The sequence below is a fragment of the Copadichromis virginalis genome, linkage group LG3 (genome assembly GCF_057382275.1).
Source record: "Copadichromis virginalis isolate Kocher_CV1m ecotype Utaka linkage group LG3, C_Virginalis_male_GT1.1, whole genome shotgun sequence".
Taxonomy (NCBI): Eukaryota; Metazoa; Chordata; class Actinopteri; order Cichliformes; family Cichlidae; genus Copadichromis; species Copadichromis virginalis.
Genome location: NC_140620.1, coordinates 3,072,135 through 3,097,987, shown reverse-complemented (window position 1 = coordinate 3,097,987; position 25,853 = coordinate 3,072,135). Strand labels below are relative to the sequence as shown.

The window sequence follows — 25,853 nt, the reverse complement described above, 5'->3', positions numbered from 1 at the left end:
TTCAGTGCTAGGACCAATTCTGTTTACATTATACATGCTTCCCTTAGGCAGCATCATTAGAAGACATAGCATACATTTACACTGCTATGCAGATGACACCCAGCTCTATCTGTCCATGAAGCCAGATAACACACACCAATGAGTTAAACTGCAGGAATGTCTTAAAGACATAAAGACCTGGATGGCCGCTAACTTTCTGTTTCTTATTATGCATTGCATGCACAATCAGAGAGAGCATATTTCTCCTGTTTTGGCTTCCTGTTAAATCCAGAATTGAATTCAAAATCCTGCTCCTCACATACAAGGTCTTAAATAATCAGGCCCCATCTTATCTTAATGACCTTGTAGTACCATATCACCCTATTAGAGCACTTCGCTCTCGCTCTGCAGGCCTACTTGTTGTTCCTAGAGTATTTAAAAGTAGAATGGGAGGCAGAGCCTTCAGTTTTCAGGCCCCTCTTCTGTGGAACCAGCTTCCAGTTTGGATTCAGGAGACAGACACTATCTCTACTTTCAAGATTAGGCTTCAAACTTTCCTTTTTGCTAAAGCATATAGTTAGGGCTGGACCAGGTGACCCTGAATCCTCCCTTAGTTATGCTGCAATAGACGTAGGCTGCCGGGGGATTCCCATGATGCATTGAGTTTTTCCTTTCCAGTCACCTTTCTCACTCACTATGTGTTAACAGACCTCTCTGCATTGATGGATTTTTTTCAGTTTCTTGATCTTTGTTTCTCAAAGGTTAAAATACAAATATTGATGAATTGAATTTTGTAGTTACGAGAATCTGCAGTCACTATGGGAACAGCAGGAGGAGAAACATCCACCGAGTTAGAGGCCTGAGCTTCACACACAGACCAGCAGGTTGTGATGCCATACAGCCTGTGGTCATGTGATCACACTTCAATGAGCTGTATTTAAACATTATAGTGATGAAACCAGGACAGCAGGCAAACACCACCGGGACGTCCTCTTCATTAAGCTTTACACACACACACACACACACACACACACACACACACACACACACACACACTTAACACCCCGTTTAACTACAGATCTGATGACGATGGTAAATGGAGTTCACACATGCATGCAGCATGCAGCGGTTCCCACAGCTGGAGGCAGATGCACTCGGTCCCTCAAACGCATCGCGTTGCGTTCACAGTGCCGGTCAGCAGAGGTAAGGACTTCAGGCCTCTGGGGCTTGATGATGCCGATGATGATGGTGGTGACAGCTGGATCGGTGTGAACCGTCGCCGTGATATTCATCGGTACTTACACATGTCATTTAAACAGGATCCAGCTGTGGTGATGTCACTGCGTCTGACATCTGGATGGATCCATGAACCTGAAACCTGCCCACAGCTACACATTTTACCCTCCACCTCACACAGACGGCCATTACACTCACTCAAACTTCACCTCGGTTACCACACGATTGGCCTGGCCGGAGGCCCCGCCCCCTGGCCTGTGGAGCCAATGGCGTGCTAATGAGGGCTATAAAATGAAGGTGTCCTACCATCATCCTCTGCCTGTGCCTCTTGGCTTTCCGTACGTTGTTGATGAATCGTCGTCCCATCTTCTTGGCGTACCACACGGACACGAACATCACTTCCTGTCTCTCTCCTCAGCAAGCGGTTACATAAAGAGCGGCGGCGTAGAGACGGATGAATAATTAACCAAGAAGAAGGAGAGAGGAGGAAGGTCGCGCTCAGCACAAACCCGCTAACCCTGCGAGGCGTCGGATCCCGTTAACGGAGCGCAGAGACATGGCCGACAGCTCACAGAGAGCGAGCGAGCATCCTGCTCCTGATGGAGAGAAATGAGACGGAGGGACGAGCGAGGAAAACTGAAGAGAGAGAGAGGCTGTTCATCACTCCTCCGCTCTCTCCTCGCTCGACCCTCCTCATGCTTCACTGCACACCTCTCTCCCTCTCTCTCTGTGTCTGTGTCTCTCTACCACCACCGCCCCTCGCTCTCTGAAGGAATCCCCTCCCCTCTGTGATGTCACCATCGCCAAGAGAGAGAGAGAGAGAGATAAAAGATGAAGATGAAGAGGAGGAGGGGGGCATAGAGAAATTTGGGGGGGTAATTCAGCAAACACACACACATACTCAGGCTAATGCTGTTGCCATGGCAACACCACCCCCACATCCCCTTCTTCTCATCTCTCCCTTTTCTGCCATTCTTGCCGTTGCCATGGTGACGAGCGACAGAGAGAGAGAGAGAGAGAGGCAGAGCATCAGATTCAGAGTGGGCACGAGCGGCCCACACTGTGTGTGTGTGTCAGTAATTAAGCAAGGAGAGGTCCCTGTGGCTGTGGGCCTGACCCCCACCACCTCACTCTCTCTCTCTGTGAATATTAATGATGGGGTAAATGAGGGACGGGGGACTGGGGCTGACCTCACCTGCTGCCTGTGACATCACAGCGACCCCAGTGCACAGATCTGACCTGGGAACAGCTCTTTGGAAGTGTTTCAACAGCGGAGCTCTGATCAGAGACCTGAGGATGTGACAGGACCTCCCACAGACCTCCTCACTTCTCCACAGAGCTCCTTGAGAGCCCTCCAACCTTTTGGAGCCTCCCTGTGGTGAGCCCCTGCACTCTTTTTTTGAGCTTCCAAGGACCTTTAAGTTCAGACCCTCAAAACCTGATAAAACCGCTTAAACCCTGTTAAGCATCATCCAGCACGTCCTCTGACACACAACGGTCCTCCTAAACACCTGGAATCTCTCATCAGTGATCCCAGGACCCTAAAACCTTCAGATCAAACCCCAGACATCACTGGAACATGTTCAGAGACCTGAGGACACATGAAACACCTCAGAGCCCCCACAGAGACCCTCACCTGCCCCTAACAAGCTCCTCCAGGACCTAAAACCTGGACAAGGACCTCTGAGCACAGTCACCCTGACCCCCTCCAGCCTCCTCAAGGACCTTTCCAGGGATTCTGACCGTGTGACATCAGGATGAGTCAGCTCCACACCCTGTGACCCCGTCACTCTGCTGCTGATGGTGTTCTATTATTACACTTGTACCGAGCTACATCACAGCACCACACACCACACGCCTGCTCAGTCACAGCTGCAGGCGGGCTGATGCTGCCCCCTGTTGGTCAGATGAAGAACTGCATCCACACTGACACAAAACCAGAAACAATGAATTAAATATTCATTTACATGAGTTATCATTTGTGTCATATTTGTACATCTGGAATTATTTGTGCAGACCAATTTATTTTAGCTTGTCAGAAAAAACCTGACCAATGAAAAAACTGACACAACTGATAGTAGATGGTTAAAACACACTAGACTCAGTGTGCATATGAGTGTGTGTGTGTGTGTGTGTGCACGTACTGTGATTGCAGCGGGGTGTGTGTATCCGTCCAGGTGTGTGTGGCTCAGCTCAACGCTGCGTCCTTGGGTCATGTGACCGGGGCTGGGATCAACAGGTGGAGTCTCATCGTCTTGGTAACGGTACTTCTGCAGTGAAACATATCGGGGTTAGCATTAGCTGTTAGCATGAGGACCCTGTCCCCACAGCTGAGACACCTCCACTGTCCCTGTTCCTGGACCTCCTCGGGGAGCTCCGACACATCACCAGGACTCCCTGCAGTCCATCTGAGGAACAGGGAGGAACTCCAAACTCCAGGCGAACTCCTGAAACCTCCTCTAACCCTGTTTCTATCTGCTCAGGCCGCCTCGCAAACACTTGGAGGCCCTCTGGAACCTCCTCAACAACCCCTGAAAGCCCACAGGGCTCCATCAGCCTCCACACGGAGCTCTGTGGGTTTCTGTGGATCATCCAGACCCCCTGAGGAGCTCTGACACCGTCCTCATAATCTTGTTAAACAGGTTTACCAATGCATCGATCACACAGGTCGTCTGTCATAGATCATTATATTTGTGTTTATTACCTCTTTATTACCATGATGTCACCATCGATGAGGGGTTACATCAATGACTCATCCTCACATCAAACATCTATAATCCACAAAATAGCAATAACATTAATTATTCATGTCTAACCTCCTCCAGATCACAGATCAGAGTCTGGCATGGGAGGTCAGGGAAGAAGGAAAGGAAGGAAGGGAAGGAAGGGAGGAGTTTAAGGAGCGAAGGGAAGCATTCGGCAGAGAGCGAGGAAACGAGGTAGCTGTTGGGAAAGTAGAGAATGAGAGGCAAAGATGATGCGGTTGCCATAGTAACAAGAAGACCCTTGAGAGCTTCCGTTGCCTGGCAGCTGACATCACCAAACAGAGGGGGAGGAGCCATGTTCGATTCATAAAGATGGAGACAGACACACGGAGCGGCGGCGCAGCATTTGTAACCTGCTCTTACCCATCAGCCTCGGCGGCGCCATGCTCACCTGTCTGTGTGTCTGTGGGTTTAACATCTCTGATCCTCACTGTGTGAAGTGTGTGTGAAGCTCAAAGGACTCTAATTAAAGGCAGGAAGTGGTGACCCCTGACCTCAGGCGAGCTGACACGATGATGTGAGCGGCGGTGATTTAACGTCTGGTTAAAGTGCTGACGAGCTGCTGTGTTTACACACCTGTGTGTGACAGGTGACCCACGGGCCTGCAGGAGGCGCCACAACACACACACAGATAAAGACTCAAAGCCAGATGGAATCCTTCAGACCGTCTCCTCACAACTAAACAGGAAACAAACTGCATGCACGTCATGTGACCACATTCACACCTGAAAATCACCAGACGGGTACGAATAAAAGCTGCAGATCCTGATGGTACAGACACACCTGGGTGACACTTTATAAGTGAAGGTGTAACTCCTGGACAGGTAAATGGAAGTGTAAGTACAGCGTGAGCAGTTAGATTAGATTAGATTAGATGAAACTTTATTAATCCCTCGGGTGGGTTCCTCCGGGAAATTCAGTTTCCAGTAGCAAAGCACCGAAAGAAGTTGCATGTTACAGATACATTAAGGGCAATGAGAGTAAGGATATAAGCATAAATACACCATATATACACATATATAGATACAGAATATACAATATGGATAAATAGGATTGCTCATTTGAGTGAGTATATTGCACAGTGATTATTGCACAGTCAAATATAAGAAAAAAGACAAAACAAAAAACAAATATTGCAAATATTGCACCGTGTAGAAAAGCACCTACAGCTTAGTTGTTCCCTCCTTTGTCCTCCTGTTTCCCCTCCCTCTCCCCTCCAGAGAGGAGTTAAACAGTTTGATGGCGTGTGGGACAAAGGAGTTTTTAAGTCTGTTAGTTCTTGTCTTGGGGAGAAGCAACCTGTCACTGAACAGACTCTTCTGATTGTTTATGGCCGTGTGCAGAGGATGCCCAGCATTGTTCATAATGTCCATCAGTTTCTTTAGTGTCCTTTTCTCTGCCACTGTCACCAGAGTGTCCAGCTTCATGCCGACCACAGAGCTAGCCCTCCTGATCAGTTTCTCCAGCCTGGATGAGTCCTTCTTTGCTGTGCTGCTCCCCCAGCACACCACAGCATAGAAAAGTACTCCAGCAACCACCGACTGGTAAAACATCCTCAGGAGCTTCCTGCAGATGTTAAAAGACCTCAGCCTCCTGAGGAAGTACAGTCGGCTTTGGGCTTTTTTATACAGGTACTCTGTGTTGCATGACCAGTCCAGTTTATTGTCCACCCACAGCCCGAGGTACTTGTACTTGTTGACCACCTCCACCTCCTCCCCCTCTATCTGAACTGGCAGTGGACCTTCTCTGGACCTCCCGAAGTCCACAACCAGTTCCTTAGTCTTTGAGGTGTTGAGTTGCAGGTGGTTTGTGTGACTCCATGCGACAAAGTTCCTCACCAGACTTCTGTACTCCTCTTCCTGATCATCCCAGATACACCCCATGATGGCCGTGTCATCTGCAAACTTCTGAATGTGGCATAATTCAGAGTTGTAGCAGAAGTCAGAGGTGTACAGGGTGAAGAGAAGAGGGCACAGCACAGTTCCCTGTGGTGCTCATGTGTTGCTGACCACTGTGTCAGACGTGATGTCCTTCAGCCTGACGTACTGTGGTCTGTCGGTGAGGTAGTCGGAGATCCAAGCCACCAGGCAGGGGTCCACCTCCATCCTGTTCAGTTTTTCCTGAAGCATACAGGGCCGGATGGTATTAAAGGCACTGGAAAAGTCAAGAAACAGGATCCTGACCGTGCCTTTTCCCCCATCCAGGTGTGAGTGGGCTCTGTGTAGGAGGTACAGGATGGCATCCTCCACTCCGACACCCGCCTTGTATGCAAACTGTAGTGGGTCCTGGGCATGTTGTACCTGTGGTCGGAGGAAGTTGAGGAAGAGCCGCTCTAGAGTCTTCATAAGATGTGACGTCAGTGCCACCGGTCGGAAGTCATTCAGCTCATTGGGCCGGTTCTTTTTGGGGACCGGGACGATGCAGGATGTCTTCCATAGGGCGGGCACTCTCCCCAGTCGCAGACTGAGGTTGAAGACTCGTTGTAGCGGCTCCCCAAGTTCAGCAGCACACGCCTTAAGCATCCTAGGACACACCTTGTCTGGGCCTGCTGCCTTTCTGGGGCGAAGCTTCCTCAGTTGTCTCCTGACCTGATCCACTGTGACACTGGGAGATGTTTGGGAGGAGGGGAGGCTGTCGTGCTGTTTAGAGAGGGGTTGGAGAAGGAGGGGGGGGGGGTGTCATAGTGTCAGGGAGGGGGGGAAGCGAGGTAGGTAGGGTGGGGAGAGGGCTCTGTAGTAAAGGTGAGGGTGAGGGTGGGGGGGTTGTGGGCTGGTCAAACCTGTTGAAGAAGTTGTTGAGTTCGTTTGCCTTCTCCACAGTCCCCCCCACTGTGCTTTTCTTGGTGTTGTGGCCTGTGATGGTTTTCACACCATTCCAGACCTCCCTCATATTGTTCCTCTCCAACTTCTGCTCCACCTTCCTCCTGTAGGTGTCCTTTGCTTCCCTCAGGCAGCGTTTCACCTCCCGCTGTGCTGCTTTCATCTCCTCCTTCACTTTGCTCCTGAAAGCCTTCTTCTTCATGTTGAGGACAGTTTGTGATGTGGTTGTAATTGTGCTGACATTTCCCCGTCCCGTATGATGGGGTGGATTGATCTCGACTTTTTATGTCTTCATTTAATATTCAGTCGTTAATGTGCTCGAAACATGCTCTATTATTCTTAAATGAACACAGATAAAGACGTCTCTGTCTTTGTAACAAGAACAAAACTACTGTCATAATTTGCAGACACATGTGAGCTCATGATGACGGTGGAAACTTTTTATTTTCCTTTCACCGTTACTGTGCTTTAAATCTGTAAAGGGAGGGAATGAAAAGAACATCTTTCATGTGCATGAACATAGTGAGTATAAGATACAGATATAAAACACAGGGATGTGAAAAGGCTCTGTAATAAACTACAGCGTACTCGTGATATAAGACGGGGAAATATGATCTGTTTCCTGTAAACATTTGTTTTACAGTCCCTACATTTACTTGGTTTCCTGTAGAAAGCAGACAGTATGTGTAGGTAAATACGATTCATTTCTAATCAAACAGACTGAAACTGTTTGCTAACAGGGGACTTACGCCCTTAGTCGTGTTATAGAGTACAGCCAACAGCTGCACCTGCTGGACTACATCAAGGCTGTAACAGAAGAACCAGTGGTGAGCTCCAGCTCCAGTAAAACCAGTGAAAAGCACTTTATTTTGATGCCGCTCAGAGCTCTGCAGCTGTGTGGTCTCCAGTGAAAACTACCTGACAGGATGAAACCTTTGCAGTGATCACTGTTTCTAAAAACAAACGGACCTGAGCCATCGTCAGTCCTTCAGAGGCAGAAGAGAACCTCATTAAACCACTGAGATGGAGACAAAAACAGCCGCTCAAGCCTCGAGGATAATGTGTTTGTTAAACCGTGTTTCCCTGTGTTATGGGCATCGTTTTCAGCTCGCCACAATAAAGGTTCATCTTCAGTTTAATACCTCCATCATCCTGAAAGCCTGTATTTCCACGTCACAATGACATCACGAGGTCATGTGTCAGCAGCATGTTCCAGTAGTACCCAATCCAGGGCTCTAGACTAACTTGTTGCCATGGTTGCACTGGTGCGCCTAACTTTTTTTATTAGGTGCACCAGCACCACACCAAATGTTTCAACCGCGGTGCCCAACACTTTACACGTTCACTTTCTAAAAATGACCGTCCATACAGACAATATTGATTTGTAAATGATTACCTATCAGTCTTGTCAACACAAAGTTCTTTATTTGGAGCTCATTTCTACAAAAAACATAAGTTACCGTATTTTTTGGATTTTAAGGCGCATTACGCGAGACAAATAGATAAGTCAGACTTTACTTGAAATCCGCTTCATAAGCATGTCTCTTATCAGGAGCCATTTTGGGCTCCTTATACACACAATACGGTAATATTGCGTTGAAGCACAGTACGTATCACTCCGCGAGGCTCCAGACCACGGTAGCCGTAATGCTCCGACAATCTATGCAGCCGTGCAGCTTCATAGGTTACCAAAGTCGTACTAAAACATTTGTGATAGATTTTTGAGCGCCATGTACTACATGAAATCAGCTCGAGCTCAGTAAACACAACCAGAACTCATACATAAGGCGCACTTTTGAGAAAATTAAAGGATTTTAGGTGCGCCTTATAGTCCAAAAAATACGGTACTGATGAAGTTCTTGTACTTAAACTGCTTCACTGAGCTGAAATTTAAACTTAAAACATCTCAAGATATGTTAAATAAAAACAAAATCTGAGTTAAAAAAGTCTCGGAGGCTTCAAACTGAACATCTGAACATCTTACTTGTGCATGGGAACCTGAGAGGTCCCGCCCCTGACTATGTCTGATTGGTTTAGATCACGATATCGACGAAATGTGTATCTATTGTTGACCACACAGAGACTTTCAGAGTTGCAGAGACTCTTTTTTGGGGTTTTTTGCTCAAACGGCTGGTCGATTTCTTTTAGTCGCACCTTTGAGAAATTAGGTCTCATTTGCGACCAAATGGGTTGCACTCTAGAGCCATGACATACTATGACAGTCAGTTCTTTCCATTACAATCGAGTACCATCTGCAGTGGTATGCAATCTGTTGATGTCACATTTCCAGATCACCTCAGGTCACTTTGGAACCCCGGCATAGCGGGCACTAAAAACGTACCTGGTACCAGGAGCTACCACTAATGGAAAACCCTGAAAACCATGGCGAACTTCCAGAGTAGGTGCTAATGAAAAAGAGTCTTTATGGTCTTAAAGACTGGAACCAGTTCAGCTCATGCAAACATACACGTGTAGAAGAACCAGCAAAGCATTTAACTCTTTAACATGCTGCAGGAATCAGTCCGGTCTGAGCCAGTTCTCACATGATGTCACTGGACTGGATTGGTCCATTCAAACAAACTGCTGCCCAATGAGGAGCGAGCACAGCAGAAGAGTCTGTTTGAATACACAAGACCTCAGTGTGTGTGTGTGGGTCCATTAGCAGCACTGATGCAGCTAAAGATAGACGAAGCTATTTCTGATCCAACACATCCATCTCTGTGAGCAGGAAATAGAAGAATATTCCAGCAGTGATGGAGGAGAGGAAACAGGAAGTATCAGAGAACACAGAGGGATGAATGTGCCTTTAAAATGATTAATACTCTTTAATAGGATGCCAACATTATAAACCAACAACGACTGTCAGGAGTTACTACAGAGGACGAACACAAAGAACAGAGTGAGAAAGCAAACATCAGCCCAGACGCTACATTCCTCTTCATGGCCTCCTACAGGCCTCCATCCTTAAGCACATTTTGCTCCATCTGTTGCTCCAACAACACGAACGTTACTCACACTGGCTTCTCACGTTGATGAAACACAGTTTGTGCTGCATGTTTGGGCGGACTCCCTCACAGATCTGTGTTACCAGGATCATAAACCAGTCCACGTTGCTGGTTGTTCAGGCCCACGGTCAGAAACACGTGTTCATGTGTGACATGGTTTCCTCTCCGAGCTGCAGTCAAACATCGACGCTTTCTGTCACTCACAGAGTGTTTTAGGCTTGAACCCAGTGACCAGCACCGGCCTGGATGTGTCTGTAAGGACGACACCACAGCACCGCCCCAGTGTTTCCTGTTACAGCCGGTATCCTGTTGCTGGGATAAAGCCTCTGTAACACATCCCAGGAGCCAACAAGATAGTCAAATCAAGTGTTTTATGTATCAGTGTGAACGGCTGTGTTCAGAACAGGTGAGTTTCCCCACAGGTGAGTCTGGACAGCATTTGTAATGCATGAAAATATCACAGAGCTGGTGTGTGAAGAGCTGTTAGTCATAAAACTCACTGAGCTCTGTGTCACTCTGTCACTGACATCATTTCACACTTCTGTGATGAACAAAGTAAATGATAATTACACTGTGGTACACTACAGAGTAACGACATGACTGAGATGCACTGTAACACGACATGTCTCAGACATGAACCTCCAATCACAGCTCTGATCCACACAGACTGAGACAAGTGTTCTCTGTGTTTCCACCAGCTCATTCACATCTCTTCATATTTATGATATGTGTCCACTAACGGTCTTCCTTCCTCCACCTGACAGCATCCTCTCCACCATGGAGCAGCTCAGGATCAGAAAATTTAAAAACATCCCACAGCTTTGTTGCATTCCTGCTCTTTCTCCTCCAACTGCTGCTGTTTGAGCTGAAATGCTCCTGACTGCTCCTGGGCCATCTGTCACACCTGCACATCTGTCACGCCTGCACATATGTCACACCTGCACGTCTGTCACACCTGCACGCCTGTCAAGCCTGCACGTCTGTCACGCCTGCACGTGTCACACCTGCACGCCTGTCACACCTGCACGTGTCACACCTGCACATCTGTCACGCCTGCACATCTGTCACACCTGCACGCCTGTCAAGCCTGCACGCCTGTCAAGCCTGCACGTCTGTCACGCATGTCACACCTGCACATCTGTCACACCTGCACATCTGTCACACCTGCACGCCTGTCAAGCCTGCACGTCTGTCACGCCTGCACGTGTCACACCTGCACGCCTGTCACACCTGCACGTGTCACACCTGCACATCTGTCACGCCTGCACATCTGTCACACCTGCACATCTGTCACACCTGCACGCCTGTCACACCTGCACGCCTGTCACACCTGCACATCTGTCACGCCTGCACGTGTCACACCTGCACGCCTGTCACACCTGCACATCTGTCACACCTGCACGCCTGTCACACCTGCACGTGTCACACCTGCACATCTGTCACGCCTGCACATCTGTCACACCTGCACATCTGTCACACCTGCACATCTGTCACACCTGCACACCCTTGGTGAATCATTGCTGTACGACCGATCACATGATCTCCTGCTGGGGAGGTTGGATGATGCCTCTAAGATTATTAGGACCCTCCACAGACGTGACCTCGTCCTCACAGTCGTACCCACACGTGTGGTTACTGCACACCTCTGAGACCAAGTTTCCACGCTAATGATGCCACTCAGGTTCATCCTGTGATACAACAGGTGATCACCCTGAACCGTCCCGTGGCGCCAACAGTGTCTCTAACACTCGGTACTTTCCTTCAGTTTCCTGTAACGAGCGCGCCGCCGAGCGCCACAGGTCAGGGTGACAGTGCAGTTTAACACACGACCTGTTGCAGCCCGCCCCCACGTCCTGAACCCAGCTTCAGTTTGGAGGGAAACATGACCGTCTCCGTGACAACAAGCACATGTGAGCCTCGACATGTGACGCGCCGATTCCACATGTGCTCAGCATCCAGCGCACGGCCCTCCTGCTCACAGCTGGCTGCGGCTAGCATCAGCTAACATACGTGCTAATGTGGCTATGCTAACACACACACACACACACACACACACACACGGGGGCAGAAAGAGCGAGAGAGCGAGAGACAGTGGTGTTGAATGAAAACATGAAATCTGAACACACACAAACACACACACACAAAACACTGGCTTTGATGCTTCATGAGGACACACACGAGGACATGTATGTGTGTCCTCATAAACCGTGTGTGTGTGTGTGTGTGTTGTGGCGGATGCGTGCGGGCGGTCTGCTCTTACCTTGGTGGTGACAATGCAGAGGCAGTCCATATCCACACACACACACACACTCACACACACACATTTCCACACACACTCATACACTCATGCTCGCTCTCCCTCTCTCTCTCTCCTCGTTCTTCTGTCTATCCTCCCTCGCTCGCCCGCTCTCTCAGCTCCTCTATCCTCCGTCTGACAGCACTGAGCGAGAGAGAGAGAGAAGGGGGCGAGCGAGCAGTGCAGGAGAGAGCGAGAGATGAAGATGAGGAAGACTGGGGTGTGTGTGTGTGTGTGTGTGTGTGTGTGTGTGTGTGTGTGCGCACCTTGAGTCACTCGACAGAAGGAAGACATGAAGAGAGAGAGCGAGAGAGAGGGTGAGAGACACAGAGGAAGAGTGAGGGGAGGGGGTGGTGGGGGCTGGGCTCCTGTTGCCATGGTGTTATGCAGCTGTTGCCCCGGCAATGCTGCTGCAGCTGTTGCTAAGTAACAGCAACGGGTGTTTCTATGTGGATTATAAGTTTGTTTTGTTTTAGGTGTGTGAGTGTGTGTGTGTGTGTGTGTGTATTCGTACCTGTACAGGTGTGTGTGGTTGGTCCGTCGTCTGGTTCTCACACACCGTCAGCTCGTAAAACTCCTGGATGTCTGCGCGCGCACACACACACACACACACACACACACACACACACACACACACACGTCTGAGTGTATCACGTGCAGTTCCTCTGGTGTCCAGCAGAGGCAGCAGTGAGTCAGTCCTCATGTTAAACATGTTTACAGCTGGATACACAGATGTTTCAGTCTCTGTGGATAATTTAAAGTTCGCATCATTAGGGGCGTGGCCTCTTTGACTGACAGGTGGATGTTGATAGTAGTGACTGTAGCTGCTAGCTGTTCGCTAGCTTCACCTGAACTGAACCTCTGTACCGAGTTTGTGCTGTTGGAGCATTAATAACATGAAAAAGTTTAAATCTTTGACTTACGGAGCCAAAGTCATGTAAATGACAGAGAGGCGTCTGAATTTTGAGGAAAAAGATGGAAATGTTCAGATTTTAAAGTAAGACTATGAGAGAAAAAGACATGATGGACAAACAGGCTGTGATTGGCTCACAGGAACAACTAACCAGCAGCATTTCTTGGCTGTGATTGGACAGAATAGTATAAACAAACAAACAGAAGAAGAAAATGGGCCCATGATCAGCGCTCCCTGTGCAGCAGCGCCCCCTGGTGTGCCAGCCACACAGCGTATTCTGACACTCTAAAATCAGATTAAACCTGAATGCATCATCATGAACCCCCGCCTGTCCCACAGTTAAAGTTCTGCTCTGTTTCCATTAGTCTGGTCTGCTGGTTAGTGTTCAGGCTGAGTTAGTGCAACCTCATAGAGCCAATCAGATCACTCAGAGACCCTGCAGGCTCGCATAAAGTGAAACAGTGCTTTAAAAACGGCTCTGCCATTAACCCATCACAGAAACGTCTTCCTCTGAACCTTCATCACAACTGCTGCATGAACACGTGAGCTCGCACCTGCAGCAGCCAATCAGAGCACAGAGTCCTGTGGTGACTCAGTAAACCCCGACCGTCTCAGCCAATCACTGCACTATAAACAGCACAGACTCACAGTCTGATGGAAACAGCATCATAACTGTGATTTTAAATAATCACGTTAATTATGAAACAGGATTTCATGATAAAACAACTCAAATCACAATATTCTACAAAAATATTTAGAAAAGATCAGAAAAAATCTCCTTCAGATGACTGAGAACCATAAAAACTGTCACAATTATAATAAATAAATAAATAAAACTAGTGATACATTCAAAGAACATATTTCTGCGAAAACATCCCCAAAATATGAAATAAGCATCAGGAAAAATCTCATTAAAACGTTTTATTTTAACTAAAAATATGGATGAAGGAGTCAAATTTAAAGTGAATTATGAACTGTTTCTAAATGTTCTACAATTATTATAAATGATAAATATAATGAACACACACATCTGTGACTCGCTATAGGAGAACAAGCTCGTTATGTTGATGTTATGTTTCTAAGAATAAAATTACAGAAAACTGCAGAAAAATAATTATTTCTGAAAAATCCAAACGCCTGAAACACGCTCTGAAAGTTTTCTAAAGAGCTGAATAATTACATTTCATTGTGAGGAAACAAACGTTGAATATTCAGATTTAGTGAGAGAACAGCTCATTACAGTAATCTAAAGTAATAACTAAATAATAATCATTCTGAAAGAAGTTAAATATGTCTTAAATTATAAACTGTCAGGAAACAAGAGTATTAAAATGTTAAATTTTAGAAAAAGTATTTATAAATATGCAGAAAGAGTCCTGGTATGTTAAATACATACACAGTAACACAAACCTGATAGGCCGACACAGAAACAGGTGATTACAGGTGAAGCTCTCTGATGTGTCTGTATCCTCACCTGTAACCAGCTGAGTCACCTGACGTGATCATGTGACCTCTCTGAGCGTCTGTAATGAGCTCAGCCGATCATCAGGATCACTTTACTTAGAGCTGACGAAGCCCCGCCCCCTCCTGCTCTGATCCTGAAGCAGCGCCACCATCAGGTCACACTGAGAGTCACACCTGTGACATCTGTGTGTGTGTGTGTGTTCCTGTCTAGCTATCTTTGTGAGGACCAAAATCTGCATTGTGAGGAGACACGCACAACGGTCCTCGCAGGTTTGAAGACATTTAAAGGCATTTTTCAGGCTCAAAACGTGGTTTTAGTGTCAAGGTTACAATTAGGTTACGGTTAGGTTTAGGGTCAGGCTTTTCACAGACAGGCAGTCACAAAGCGCTGTACACAAATATTAAAATAAACAATACAATCTGTCACAGTCTGGCGAGGGCAGACTGTAGGGGTTGACAAAAGGACCCAACATGCAGACTCCAAGGAACAGGAAGAAAACTTGAATGTTAACAAAAAGCGAGCCGTTTAATATGGCTGGTAGAAAAGGTACAAACAAAGGGCAAGGCAACCTGAAGCAAAATGAACACAAACCTAAACTGGGAAATCCAAACAAACAATAAGACACACCTAGACAAGGAACTTGGAAACATGGCGTGGACAACAGACAACCTGACAATCACACACTGAAAACACAGGACTTAAATACACAGCAGGTGATTAGGGGGAGTGGGAACACACGGAGGAACAGCTGACTGACATGAGCCTAATGAAGGGACAAGGGAAGTGAAACTAAATACAATGAACAAAGAACACATGACTCCTTCAAAATAAAACAGGAAACATGAGACAGACATGATAATGCAAACTTGATAACATGAAACACGAAGGGTGAGGGGAACTTAATGCAGGGGAAGAAAACACAAGGAGTCTAATAACCAAATGAACTCAAACTTAAAGGGCTGGGTCAGAAGACCCAGGACCATGACAACAATCAACAGACATTATACACAATGTAAAAGATCAAATAATGTAAAGAATATAAAATACGTAGATCAACACAAGGCTTGTTTGAGCAGAAGAGTTTTTAACTGCTTTTTAAAAGAATCCACAGAGCAACTACAGTGTGTTGCTTATGAAATCCATGAAGTGCTGCAGAGAAAATTACATTTTATTTATGTAATCAACACATTTTGAAGAAGTATAACAAAAGCAAAGACACCCAGCTGAACTAAAGTGATCCAGCAAACAGAAACTGCTGTGAGCCGCCCTCATATCTCCTTTGGGCTTTTGGAGCCTTGACCTGACTTTAAAAAAAATAATTGGAAAAAAGCTCGATGCTGCTAAAAAATAGATGTTTGCAAAATTCTGCCTAAGTATGTATTTTACCTGGTTACTGCGTGTGGTGGGCGTGGTCTGCAGCGCCGCTGCAGGGGAGGCGGCCGCACCTGAGCGGCACCCGCAATCACGCCTCGCTGCCTTAAAGTCTGTGCTGTTGTTGGTGTGTGTCGGGCTGTGCGCTGCAAAGCTACAGCCGGCTGTGTGCGCACAGCAGCCGTGTGTGTAAAGTGGTCAATAAAGAGATGCTGAAAAGCGTGTTCATGCAAACATCGTCGGGTCTGCTGTGGTATGTTTACAATAAGACTTATGGTCCTGAAGCTCTGCGCACAGTGAAGTCACTTTATCTCTACAGGACTGTAAGCTGCCGTCTGTGAGGCGTGAGCGTGTTTGCTTTAACACAGTTCAGAGCTGCTGACATAATGTGGATCAGAAGATCCATAACTGGCCTACCTGGGGCTGAAAGTCTCCATAAATGCAGGCGTTTCGGCGGCTACACCGGCTTCTGCGATGTGACGCTTATTTTGAGCGATGAAAAAAATAATAAGATATAATTGTATTTTTATATTTCAATATCACAATAATCTAACAATTTAGAGCTGCAAGTTAAAAAAAGAACTGACATAAACAAATTACACTTCAGCTAAATACTTTAATTTATTTTCCCAAACCGCGCGGAGCCGCAGTGTAAGGACTAAAGAGCCGCAGGCTGCCGACCCCTGGGCTAGGGAAACCATTATGTCAATGAAAGTCCTCACTAAGATAGCTGAACGAGAATGTGTGTGTATTACTCTGTGTTCCTGTGTGTGTGTGTGTGTGTGTGTGTGTGTGTGTGTGTGTGTGTGTGTGTGTGTGTGTGTGTTGTTACCCAGCAGGGCCTGGAACAGGTCACTCTGGAAGATGTTGAGCAGCTTCTCTGCTCGACCTTTGACCCCGTCGGCAGCTCCAGCCTGACAGGCCTCCATCACCTGCAGAGCGCGCTCAGTATCTGAGGAGACAGCACAGCACACGCTTTACTGGACTCTACTGGACTCTACTGTGGTCCAAACCCTGTTGTGAGTCATGTATATGGAACTCCAGGACTGCCATAATCAATTAATTAAATACACCATTAAATAATTAATTAAAATTGGAATTAATTAAATAAATAGTTATGACACATGTAATTAATTATTGACACATTTAATTAATTAATTATTGACACATGTAATTAATTATTTAATGATATATTTATTTATTTCATTTTGGCAGTCATGGCGCCTGGCTCTCATCATGAAATAATTTTATCTGTCAGCCTCACCCATCAAACTCAGGGGGCGGGGCTAACGCTGATCGAGTCAAAACCATTGCTTTGGCCTGGTGGCCATTGTTTCTAGCACACAACAACCGGCATGTGGAAGCTAACAGAACTGAGCTTTGAAAAACCCTGTTTGTGTGTCACCAAATACCGTTTTAATGTTTTTTTAGCCGAGAATGTAGTGGTTTAATCTTCATGTGTCTGGTCGGTTTGTCAAGATACAGCCTCTTTGCAAAAGTGCTTCGATGATTTCGGAGATGTCTGCCCAGTCTCACGGCAAAGCGTGGGATAGACCCGCTCGCCTCGCAAGCAATCCCACCGACAAAGCGCAGGCCCCGGTACACAGCTGTAGTAACCCCTGCTGACTTCTTTTACTGAGGTTATATTTATCGATGTTTTATTTCCTGATGTTCTTATGTGTCCTACGTGTTTCAGTCTGAATTATAACTAACATTAAAAACATGTTTAAGGAGGAGAGAGAGCAAATAAATCTGTTTAACATCTGATCTTTGGGTTTTTGTTCAGTAATCAGCGTGACCTGTGTATAAACACATAAAAGAGATAACGTTGGTGTTTCCGTCATGTAGTAACTGCTGGCTTTAACTGTACAAAGGTTGTTCGACACTATGAAACACATACAGACTTCATGATGTTCGGCTAATATTTTTATTGTGAATATTAATCATGCTGACCTCGCTCTGTACACCACGCAGCGAGGTCAGCATGTCCACGATATCCTCAGCTCCATGAGTTAACACAAAGTTTCCCAGCTGACTATCTAACTGCCAACTATTCCAGAGACGTGAAAATATACAGCATAAAGAAAAGTGTAAGAGACTCAGCAGCAGATTAGAATAACAGTTATACATTTAATAAATCACCAAATGAATCCAAGAAACGAGCAAACCTGAGTTTGTGTTCCCTCAGCTGCAGACTCGCTGCTGTTTAAATGTTTGAAAAGGAAGATTAGATATAAAAAACGTCAAACATAGACTCAGTCTGCCTTCACATTTGATATGAGGCCAGCACGTATAGTGGCCTCAGCAGGCTATTACTGAAATACACGTGCTATATCATAAACTATGATATAAACAGGGAGGTCCTATTAACATGTTTAGTTTTAAAGGACACCTTCCTGCCTTTAGTCTCATTCATGAGCAGTATTAGTTTTCTTCTAACATCCAGAAGTCTGCACGATGTGTTTCATAGTTTGTAACAAGCCTTTGACAGGTAAACATAACATGACCGAAAAAGCAAAAAAAAAAGCAAAAAAAAAGAGAGAGAGTGTTGACATAAGAAGAGAAAATGCTCTCAATTATGGAGACAGACAAATGGTTCATTTATGTTTGATGTGTGTTTATTCCTCCCTAAATATCGTCGGTGAAGTTTGCCATGCATGTCAGATTTTCCTGCGCATTTTTATACCTCTGCCAACAGAGAGAGAGAAAAAAAATCACATTCTAACAGACAGCTGGTGCTTAGAATACAGTTGAATAACTATTAAAAAACAGATGATATTTAGATGATAGTTCAGTCTAACACATGTGAACCATTAAACGTCTGTGAAACTATGCAGTTATGAAACGTAACTTTAACCTCAGCCAAACCGATTTGCTCAGTTGTAAATAAAACAGCGAAGTAAACGTGACCCGACAGACAGAACCTGAGTGAATGAAGTCCAGCGTTTAACCACTGAGAGCTAAAACTCAGCTGAGGTTTGAAAGCTGTGTGCCGGTGATTGGACATCAGCCGCTGATAAAGCTGGCTCGCCTATAAAGTGCTCTGTAAGGAAACAAGCTCCAGCAGCTCTGCGCTCGGGGAAAACACTATATTTACTTATCTTGTGCAGAAAAATGCGCTGACATTGCTTTATATCGAGCACCGGCTGCCCAGTTAAACTGTGACTATCACCAGGTAACGTGGGCGTGTTTCTTGAATTAGCAGCAGGTGTTAAACAGCTGACAGATGCATGCAGGTAAACTGAGGGTCTGCTGAGCTGATCGCTGGTTTCGTGAGAAAAATGTCAGCTCGTTCTTTATGTTACAGAAGCACAGAGACACAAGACCAGGCGGAAAGAGACGATCGTTCGGTGAAAATGAGAATCTGCGAATGCAACATGTGGAACACGGAGAGTGGAATATGTAAACAAACCGGTTAACTAACCCCCTGGGTGCACTCTGCATGCTAACTGTTAGCAGAGCTAGTGAAATCTCTGAAAACATCTGAGCACTTTTGCAAACATGTTCTATGTTGACAACCTGACCAGACATACGTCACGACATTCGCTGGTTTCCTCTTTCTGGCGCAAAGTGGGCGATAAACAAACCTCCACCACTTGCTAATGTTACTGAATCTGTGGAAGCTCCACCATAGCCACCACACGAAGTAAGGAGTAACGAGCCTCTCTAAATCCCAGTAACGACTAACGCGTTCCTGGTTTTGGCATAATAACTAGTTACCGTGCTCGTTACCACAATAATAACGTTACTGTAACGCGTTACTTAATAACACGGTAGTCCCAACACTGCAGCCTGGTCACACTTTGAAGGTGTAAAGAAGCTCAAAGACGTCTCCAGGAAACATGTGGAAGAGCACTTTAACAGTCGGGATACCAGGGGCACGAGGACACTCCACCTGTACACATGAGGAGCCCCGCCCCCACACTGCACACCTGTGTGTTTTCACAGGTCGGACCTCTCACACTACCAGCATCAACAGCAGCTGTGTGACATCTGGAAACTCTGAGCACAAATGAAGTGTGAAAGAAATATATTTAAGAACAGGTGAGATGGAAATGAAGGAATTCCTCGTTATTATCAAACTGTCTGAATCAATCATTACATGTTCAGGAAACATCATCAAAGAAATGAAATAGAACAATATTAACGTGTTTGCTGTAATAACAAACCTCTGCCAGAGATCAGCTCTCACAGCTCACCATGAAAGGAACCTGAACCAACACTGCTACATCCATCGGCTCCATCACCTCGTGGGGGGCTGTGGTGCTGTCCTGCTGCCCATTGCTGTTGGTGTTGGGGGTATGTGGGTTCCCCTGGGGTAGGTTTCTTGTGCGGTTTGGCGTGGGGGCTGTGATCCTGACCTGGATGGGGCTTTTGTGGCTCTTGGGTGGTGTTCACTTGGTTACCGGCCTGGCAGCCTGCCCCTGGGTTCTTGGGGTGCTCCACCTCCAGGCTGGGGTCCTGGTTGATGTGTCGCTGAGGTTGTGGGTGGGTGCATCCTGGCGCAGGGGGCCTTTGGTGCATTGGTGGAACCTTCAGCTGGTGGGGAGGTTGTTACCATCCTTTGCAGGGCGTCTCTGCTCTTGAGGAGTCCACTCCGCAGGTGGGGGAGGAGCTCAGCCTGGGTGTCTTGCTTCTTATGTAGTCTGGGAGTTGAGTGAAGTTTGGGGTGGGTGTAGTTTTTCCTCTGTGGTGAGGTCAGATGGACCTCTGTGGAAGGTGCAGCCCCTCCAGGGAGGGAGTACTTTCCCACCCCCCAATCCTTTCCTCCCCATCTGTCTCCCTCCTCCCGCTCCATCACACCCCCACACATGCAGGGCCTCGGGGTACAGGTGTGTCACTGAGGTGCAGGGGGGCATTCCCCCTCTGGCCCCTCCACCTGTGCCTCAGTTTTATTCCACAGCAGAGACGTCCACATTACACATGCAGGGCCTTGGGAGGAGGCGCTGCATCTGGAGGAGGGACGGCCACACCTGCCTGATCCATGAAGCTCAGATCAGCTGTGTCTGCTGTGTGTGAACATCTGTCCACATGTGCAGAGCGCTGTGATGGGTAGGTGTTGTTCCTGCTCTGCCCCTCACAGATGGAGCAGCTGTTGGAGTCTCTCTCACACCGACCTGCAGCAGGGACGCTTCCAGGAAAAGCCTCCAGCTCCAGGACCTGATCCCCGAGTGTCTGTCAGAGGAAAGGAGGAACTCTACTTCTGACTGACTACCAAAATAAAAGTTTAGAGTCAGGTGGAGCTCCCTGTGTCCTCCACACTGTCTGAGGTGTCTGTGAGGTCATCATGAGACACACCCACCTCCATCAGCTGTGCACAATGCAGGTCCACTAAGACTTAGAGAACAGCTTCCACACCCACCCACTCAGTCATGTGTGGACCCCATCAGCATCAAACCTGAGAGAACCTCAGCTGGAGGAGGGGTGGAGTCAGAAACCAGCTGCAGCTGCTCCATCTGTGATAAGCTGAGCAGACTGAGCTCTGTACACAGAGCTCTGTATGAGCAGGTCATGTGACAGCAGGGCTGCCTCTCACCTGTGAGCCCGTCACCTGTTCATGCAGACTGAGATTTAATCGTGTGTGTCGGAGTCCGTCGGGTCATGAGGACAGCAGACCTCCCCCTGCCTCCTCAGCTCCTCTGAGGGGTTTACAAACCGTAACCCAGCGTGATGACCCGCCTCCTCCCAGCAGGACACACCTGACGCTCCTCCAACAGGTGGTGTCCTCAGCCTCCTCAGAGCTCCGTCCCTGAGGATCCTGTCAGCTCCTGCACCCACAGAAACCATGAAACCTGCTTTGGCCCTGAGCTCTGATCAGCTGGTCCGTCCGTCCGTCCGTCCGTCCGTCCGTCAGCCTCAAATAAAGTTTCACTTTGAATCCAGCAGCTCGTGTCAGGAGCTCAGGTCACATGATGCCCAGGCTTCCTGTATGACCCACTCTGAGGTCAGACCAGGAAAACCAGTCGAAACAAGATGAACCCCAGTGTAACCATGGTGACTGACAGAGGTTAAAGGTCACGCAGACAGTAGATTTTTATATATACCAGTGAGGAGAACAGGAAGTGAAAGACAAGAAGAAGTAGAAGAAGAAGAGGCTGAGGACGAACCACAGGAGTGAAACCACACACACACACACACACACACACATACACACACACACACACACACACACCTACACACACACACACCTAAAACAAACAAACAAACAAACAAACAAACAAACAAACAAACAGAACGCTGATGTGGAAAAAGCGTCTCACCTTCTCTCTTCAGCGGCATGTCGTCTCTCTGATCCTCACTAATCCTCTTTGGAGATTTTACACTCGCAGTGCACTCTGGGTAACAGAGTCCTAATCCCTCTTTACTGAGGCTCCGCCCATCTCCAGTTCACGGGATTGGACGATGCTGTCCGTCTCAGTGAGAGTCACCGTGGTTTAAACTGAGCTGATGAAGGAAAACATTTAAATGAATGTAATTAAGTGTTGAGACGTGTGGGTCAAGCTCAGAGTCCATGACAGACACAGACAGACGCATCACTGAGGCATCGATCCTTCAGCTGAGAAAACTCTACACTGACACACACGCCTGAGATCAGATTTATATGACAGATCAGAGTAAATATTAAGGATGAAGTCAAAACTGATGAAAGCAAAACGTCTCAGATTAGATATGGGTCAGGTGACACTTTGAATTCTTCGAGGTGTGAATACAGATGATCATTAAAGTGTCACGTCTGTTATCACACGTTCTGAAAATAAGAATTACGTCATTATTGCTGAGCTGTGAGCTGCTTTATACTGACAAATAAAATGAAATAAATATCCATCCATCCATCCATTCGCTTCCGCTTCTCCTTTTCAGGGTCGCGGGGGGCGCTGGAGCCTATCCCAGCTGTCATAGGGCGAAAGGCGGGGTACACCCTGGACAGGTCGCCAGTCTGTCGCAGGGCTAACACACAGGGACAGACAACCATTCACTCGCACATTCACACATAGTGGCAATTTGGATTATCCAATTAACCTGTCCCCACAAGCTGCATGTCTTTGGACATAAATACACTCTTTATTTTTATTTGAAGGGTTAAAATGAAGCAGGATGTTTCAGCATGTCAGTCTAACAGAGATCAGACTGAAGTGTGTTAAACAGAATAGTGTTGTTACTCTGTAACTGTAACAGTTAATTAAAAGAGCATAATAATGAATTTCCTCAATCATTGATGCACTTTGTGAATAGCTGGAGCCACCTGGTGGACAAATACTGCAACTGCACTGTGCATGTTCCCCATTGCTGCACAGTACATGCCTCAGCAAATACCTTCTTTATTAGCCTCGTCTCTTGCTTTCTTGTGCCAACACACTGTTGTTGCCGACCAGAGATGGGCAGTAACGCGTTATTTGTAACGCGTTACTGTAATCCGATTACTTTTTTCAAGTAACGAGTAAAGTAAGGGATTACTATTGCAAAAACGGTAATTAGATTACCTTTACTTTCCCGTAGGAACGCTGCGTTACTGCGTTACTGCGTTACTGCGTTACTAAAACCGTGAATCTTTTGCGAGAACGTCTCACGACAGTGACATAAGCGAGTGCGCCGTTTGTGACAACAGTTACAATCGCATACAAACTTTAGAGCTAGGGGTGAGCCAGAAAGCACCTGCCTGACTAGCTAACTAATATTAGCTTAGCGTGCTAACCAACAATGCTACTTGTGAATAAAGTTACTGTTAATGCACCAAAATGCCTGTAACTTTCAGGGTACATGCTAGTACTACTTATAAGAAAATACAATTACCAGCTGTGTGCAGATCAGCAATGGATCATATATCGTGTGCAGAGAGAGTATGAGCGTGCAGCGTTTAAAGCGTGGAAGTACTGACCTTACTTTGAGTTTGATTCCATAAAAAGTGACAAAAACATTAGTGTCCGCTGTGCGTGGGAAGAAAACTTCTTTTTACAGCGAAAAAACCCCTAAACTTCCAACAAGCACCGAGTAGCTACGACGTAATGGGAAACTCACAGAGAAACTCACGGATTCTTCCACTGACCGCGGCACACCTGCACCAGGGTAAACCTCCGCCTGCCCCACTCCTGCTTTACAGGTGAAAATAGAGCAACAGGACCGCTGAGTCTTTGACTTTATTTATTTTCTGCTGTGTTTTACTTGCATCTATTTGAAAGACTGAGTGTAAACACACAAAATATTTTATTTTATGTGCTGGAATGTGCAGAAAATAGGTTTAAATGTTAAACTAATTTCTTCCAGTCAGAGAATGTTGCAGATAATTTAATGTTTGCTTGATGCATAAAGTTAAAAGATTAAAACTAATAAAACAAGTTTTAAAAAGAGACTTTTCCATTTGATTACATTTTGTATGATGGATTATGCAGAAAAAGTAGAATTGGGCTGAAAGATCTATTTATCACCTGTTCAGGTTGTAAATCGGGTTTTTAAAAAGTAACTAAGTAACTAAGTAATTAATTACTTTTGAAAATAAGTAATCAGTAAAGTAACGGGATTACTTTTTGGGGGAGGTAATCAGTAATTAGTTACTGATTACTTTTTTCAAGTAACTTGACCAACACTGTTGACGACAGTGTGCTGTCATCTTTGTACCAGAATAAAGAGGCAACCCAGAAGAGCAAGCCCAGTGCCGTCCTTTCTACACGGGCATGTAACATCACATCCACCAGAGACAGCTACATAACGCGTTACAGTAATCACATTACATTTTTCAGTAATGCAGTAACGTTCACAGCAATGTGTTACTGCACTAAATTCAGTAATCACATTACAGTTACAGTTACGTTGTTACTTGAGTTACAAAGGTTCTTCAGTTATCAGCGCGAACAGTAGCGCGTTTGCGGCTTAAATTTCTCTATCTAGAAATATATGTTAAAAAACTAAAATGATTTTCAATGTTTTGTAGTTTATTGCACTTTTCTGCAATTTATGTAATTACTATGCATTTAATGCATAATAGAATAATAGAAGAGTCGCACAGTGCTTGGTGTAGCCCCATAGTTCTTGTAGTGAAGAAAGATGGGTCTGTACGGTTCTGTGTGGACCACTGCAAGGTGAATGAGGTGTCACAGTTTGATGCGTACCCGATGCCCCGGGTCTACGAACTCCTGGACCGGTTGGGCACTGCTCATTTCTTTACGACACTGGATTTGACCAAGGGCTACTGGCAGAATCCCTGCAGAGTCTAAGGAAAAAACTTACCTTCTCGCGGTTGACTATCACTCTAGATTCATTGAGATTGCTTTGTTAAATAGAACAAAATCAAACGATATCATTACCCACCTGAAATCTTTCTTTGCCCGTCATGGCATCCCAGAGGTCCTCATGTCTGATAATGGGCCACAGTATCCAGGTCAAACCTTTGCAGACTTCACAGCGGCGTACGGGTTTAAACACAAGCAGGCCCAAGTTTCCGTAAAGTAATGGAGAAGCAGGGAGAACTGAATGAAACTCTCCTGCACCTCAGCGCTGAGCTCCACATCACGCCCTGTGAAAGCACAGATATAAATCTGCTGCAGTGAGAAGAACTTTACCCAACACAAGTGTAGAAGTAGACATTTGACTTTACCTACAACCTGTTAACAACAAAGCTTTCATTGCCTCTGCTGTTGATGTCATGTAGGACTAATCATACTTCACATCAGCCATGCACACGTCAGAGGATCTCCAGGCTTTCAGTAATAAAGCCAAGCAGATGATGTGAACATAGCAGTAGTAAAACATGCATCATAATCAGCTGTATGTGTCGACTATGTGGCACCTCAGTCTTGTTGGCATGAAGAAAAGTTGTGTAACATGTAGCATAAGGGCTGCAAAGACATCATGTAGACAGCAGTCGTCTGTTAGTCGTAACGTATCTCCTGTTAAAGAGTTAAATGTGCGTTCTCCATCTCTGTCCTCTCACAGCTCGCCGTACACCAACTCCAGCTGTGGTAACCATGGCTGTGCCCATCAACACGCTGAAGCTGAGACGCCACCCGTCA

At 46.3% G+C, this 25,853-nt stretch overlaps 1 protein-coding gene across 4 annotated transcripts in view; it reads right to left on the bottom strand.

Annotated features, from left to right (window-relative positions):
• The window catches only part of LOC146712318 (disks large homolog 4-like), a 48,795-nt gene extending 23,358 nt beyond the window's left edge, over positions 1-25,437 (bottom strand). Inside the window, exons 1-5 of one of the 4 annotated variants that reach the window (XM_085452004.1) lie at positions 25,153-25,437; positions 22,110-22,293; positions 16,682-16,801; positions 12,615-12,685; positions 3,360-3,485 (exon numbers count right to left, since the gene is read on the bottom strand). In XM_085452004.1, the coding sequence (XP_085308130.1) occupies positions 3,360-3,485; positions 12,615-12,685; positions 16,682-16,801; positions 22,110-22,128 (336 nt within the window). In that variant the 5' untranslated portion in view covers positions 22,129-22,293; positions 25,153-25,437. Of the gene's footprint in view, positions 1-1,521; positions 1,887-3,359; positions 3,486-12,064; positions 12,310-12,614; positions 12,686-16,681; positions 16,802-22,109; positions 22,294-25,152 lie in introns of those variants that run through there. The other 3 variants (XM_085452005.1, XM_085452007.1, XM_085452006.1) reach the window with 3 other exon arrangements.
• Positions 25,438-25,853: the final 416 nt, after the last annotated feature.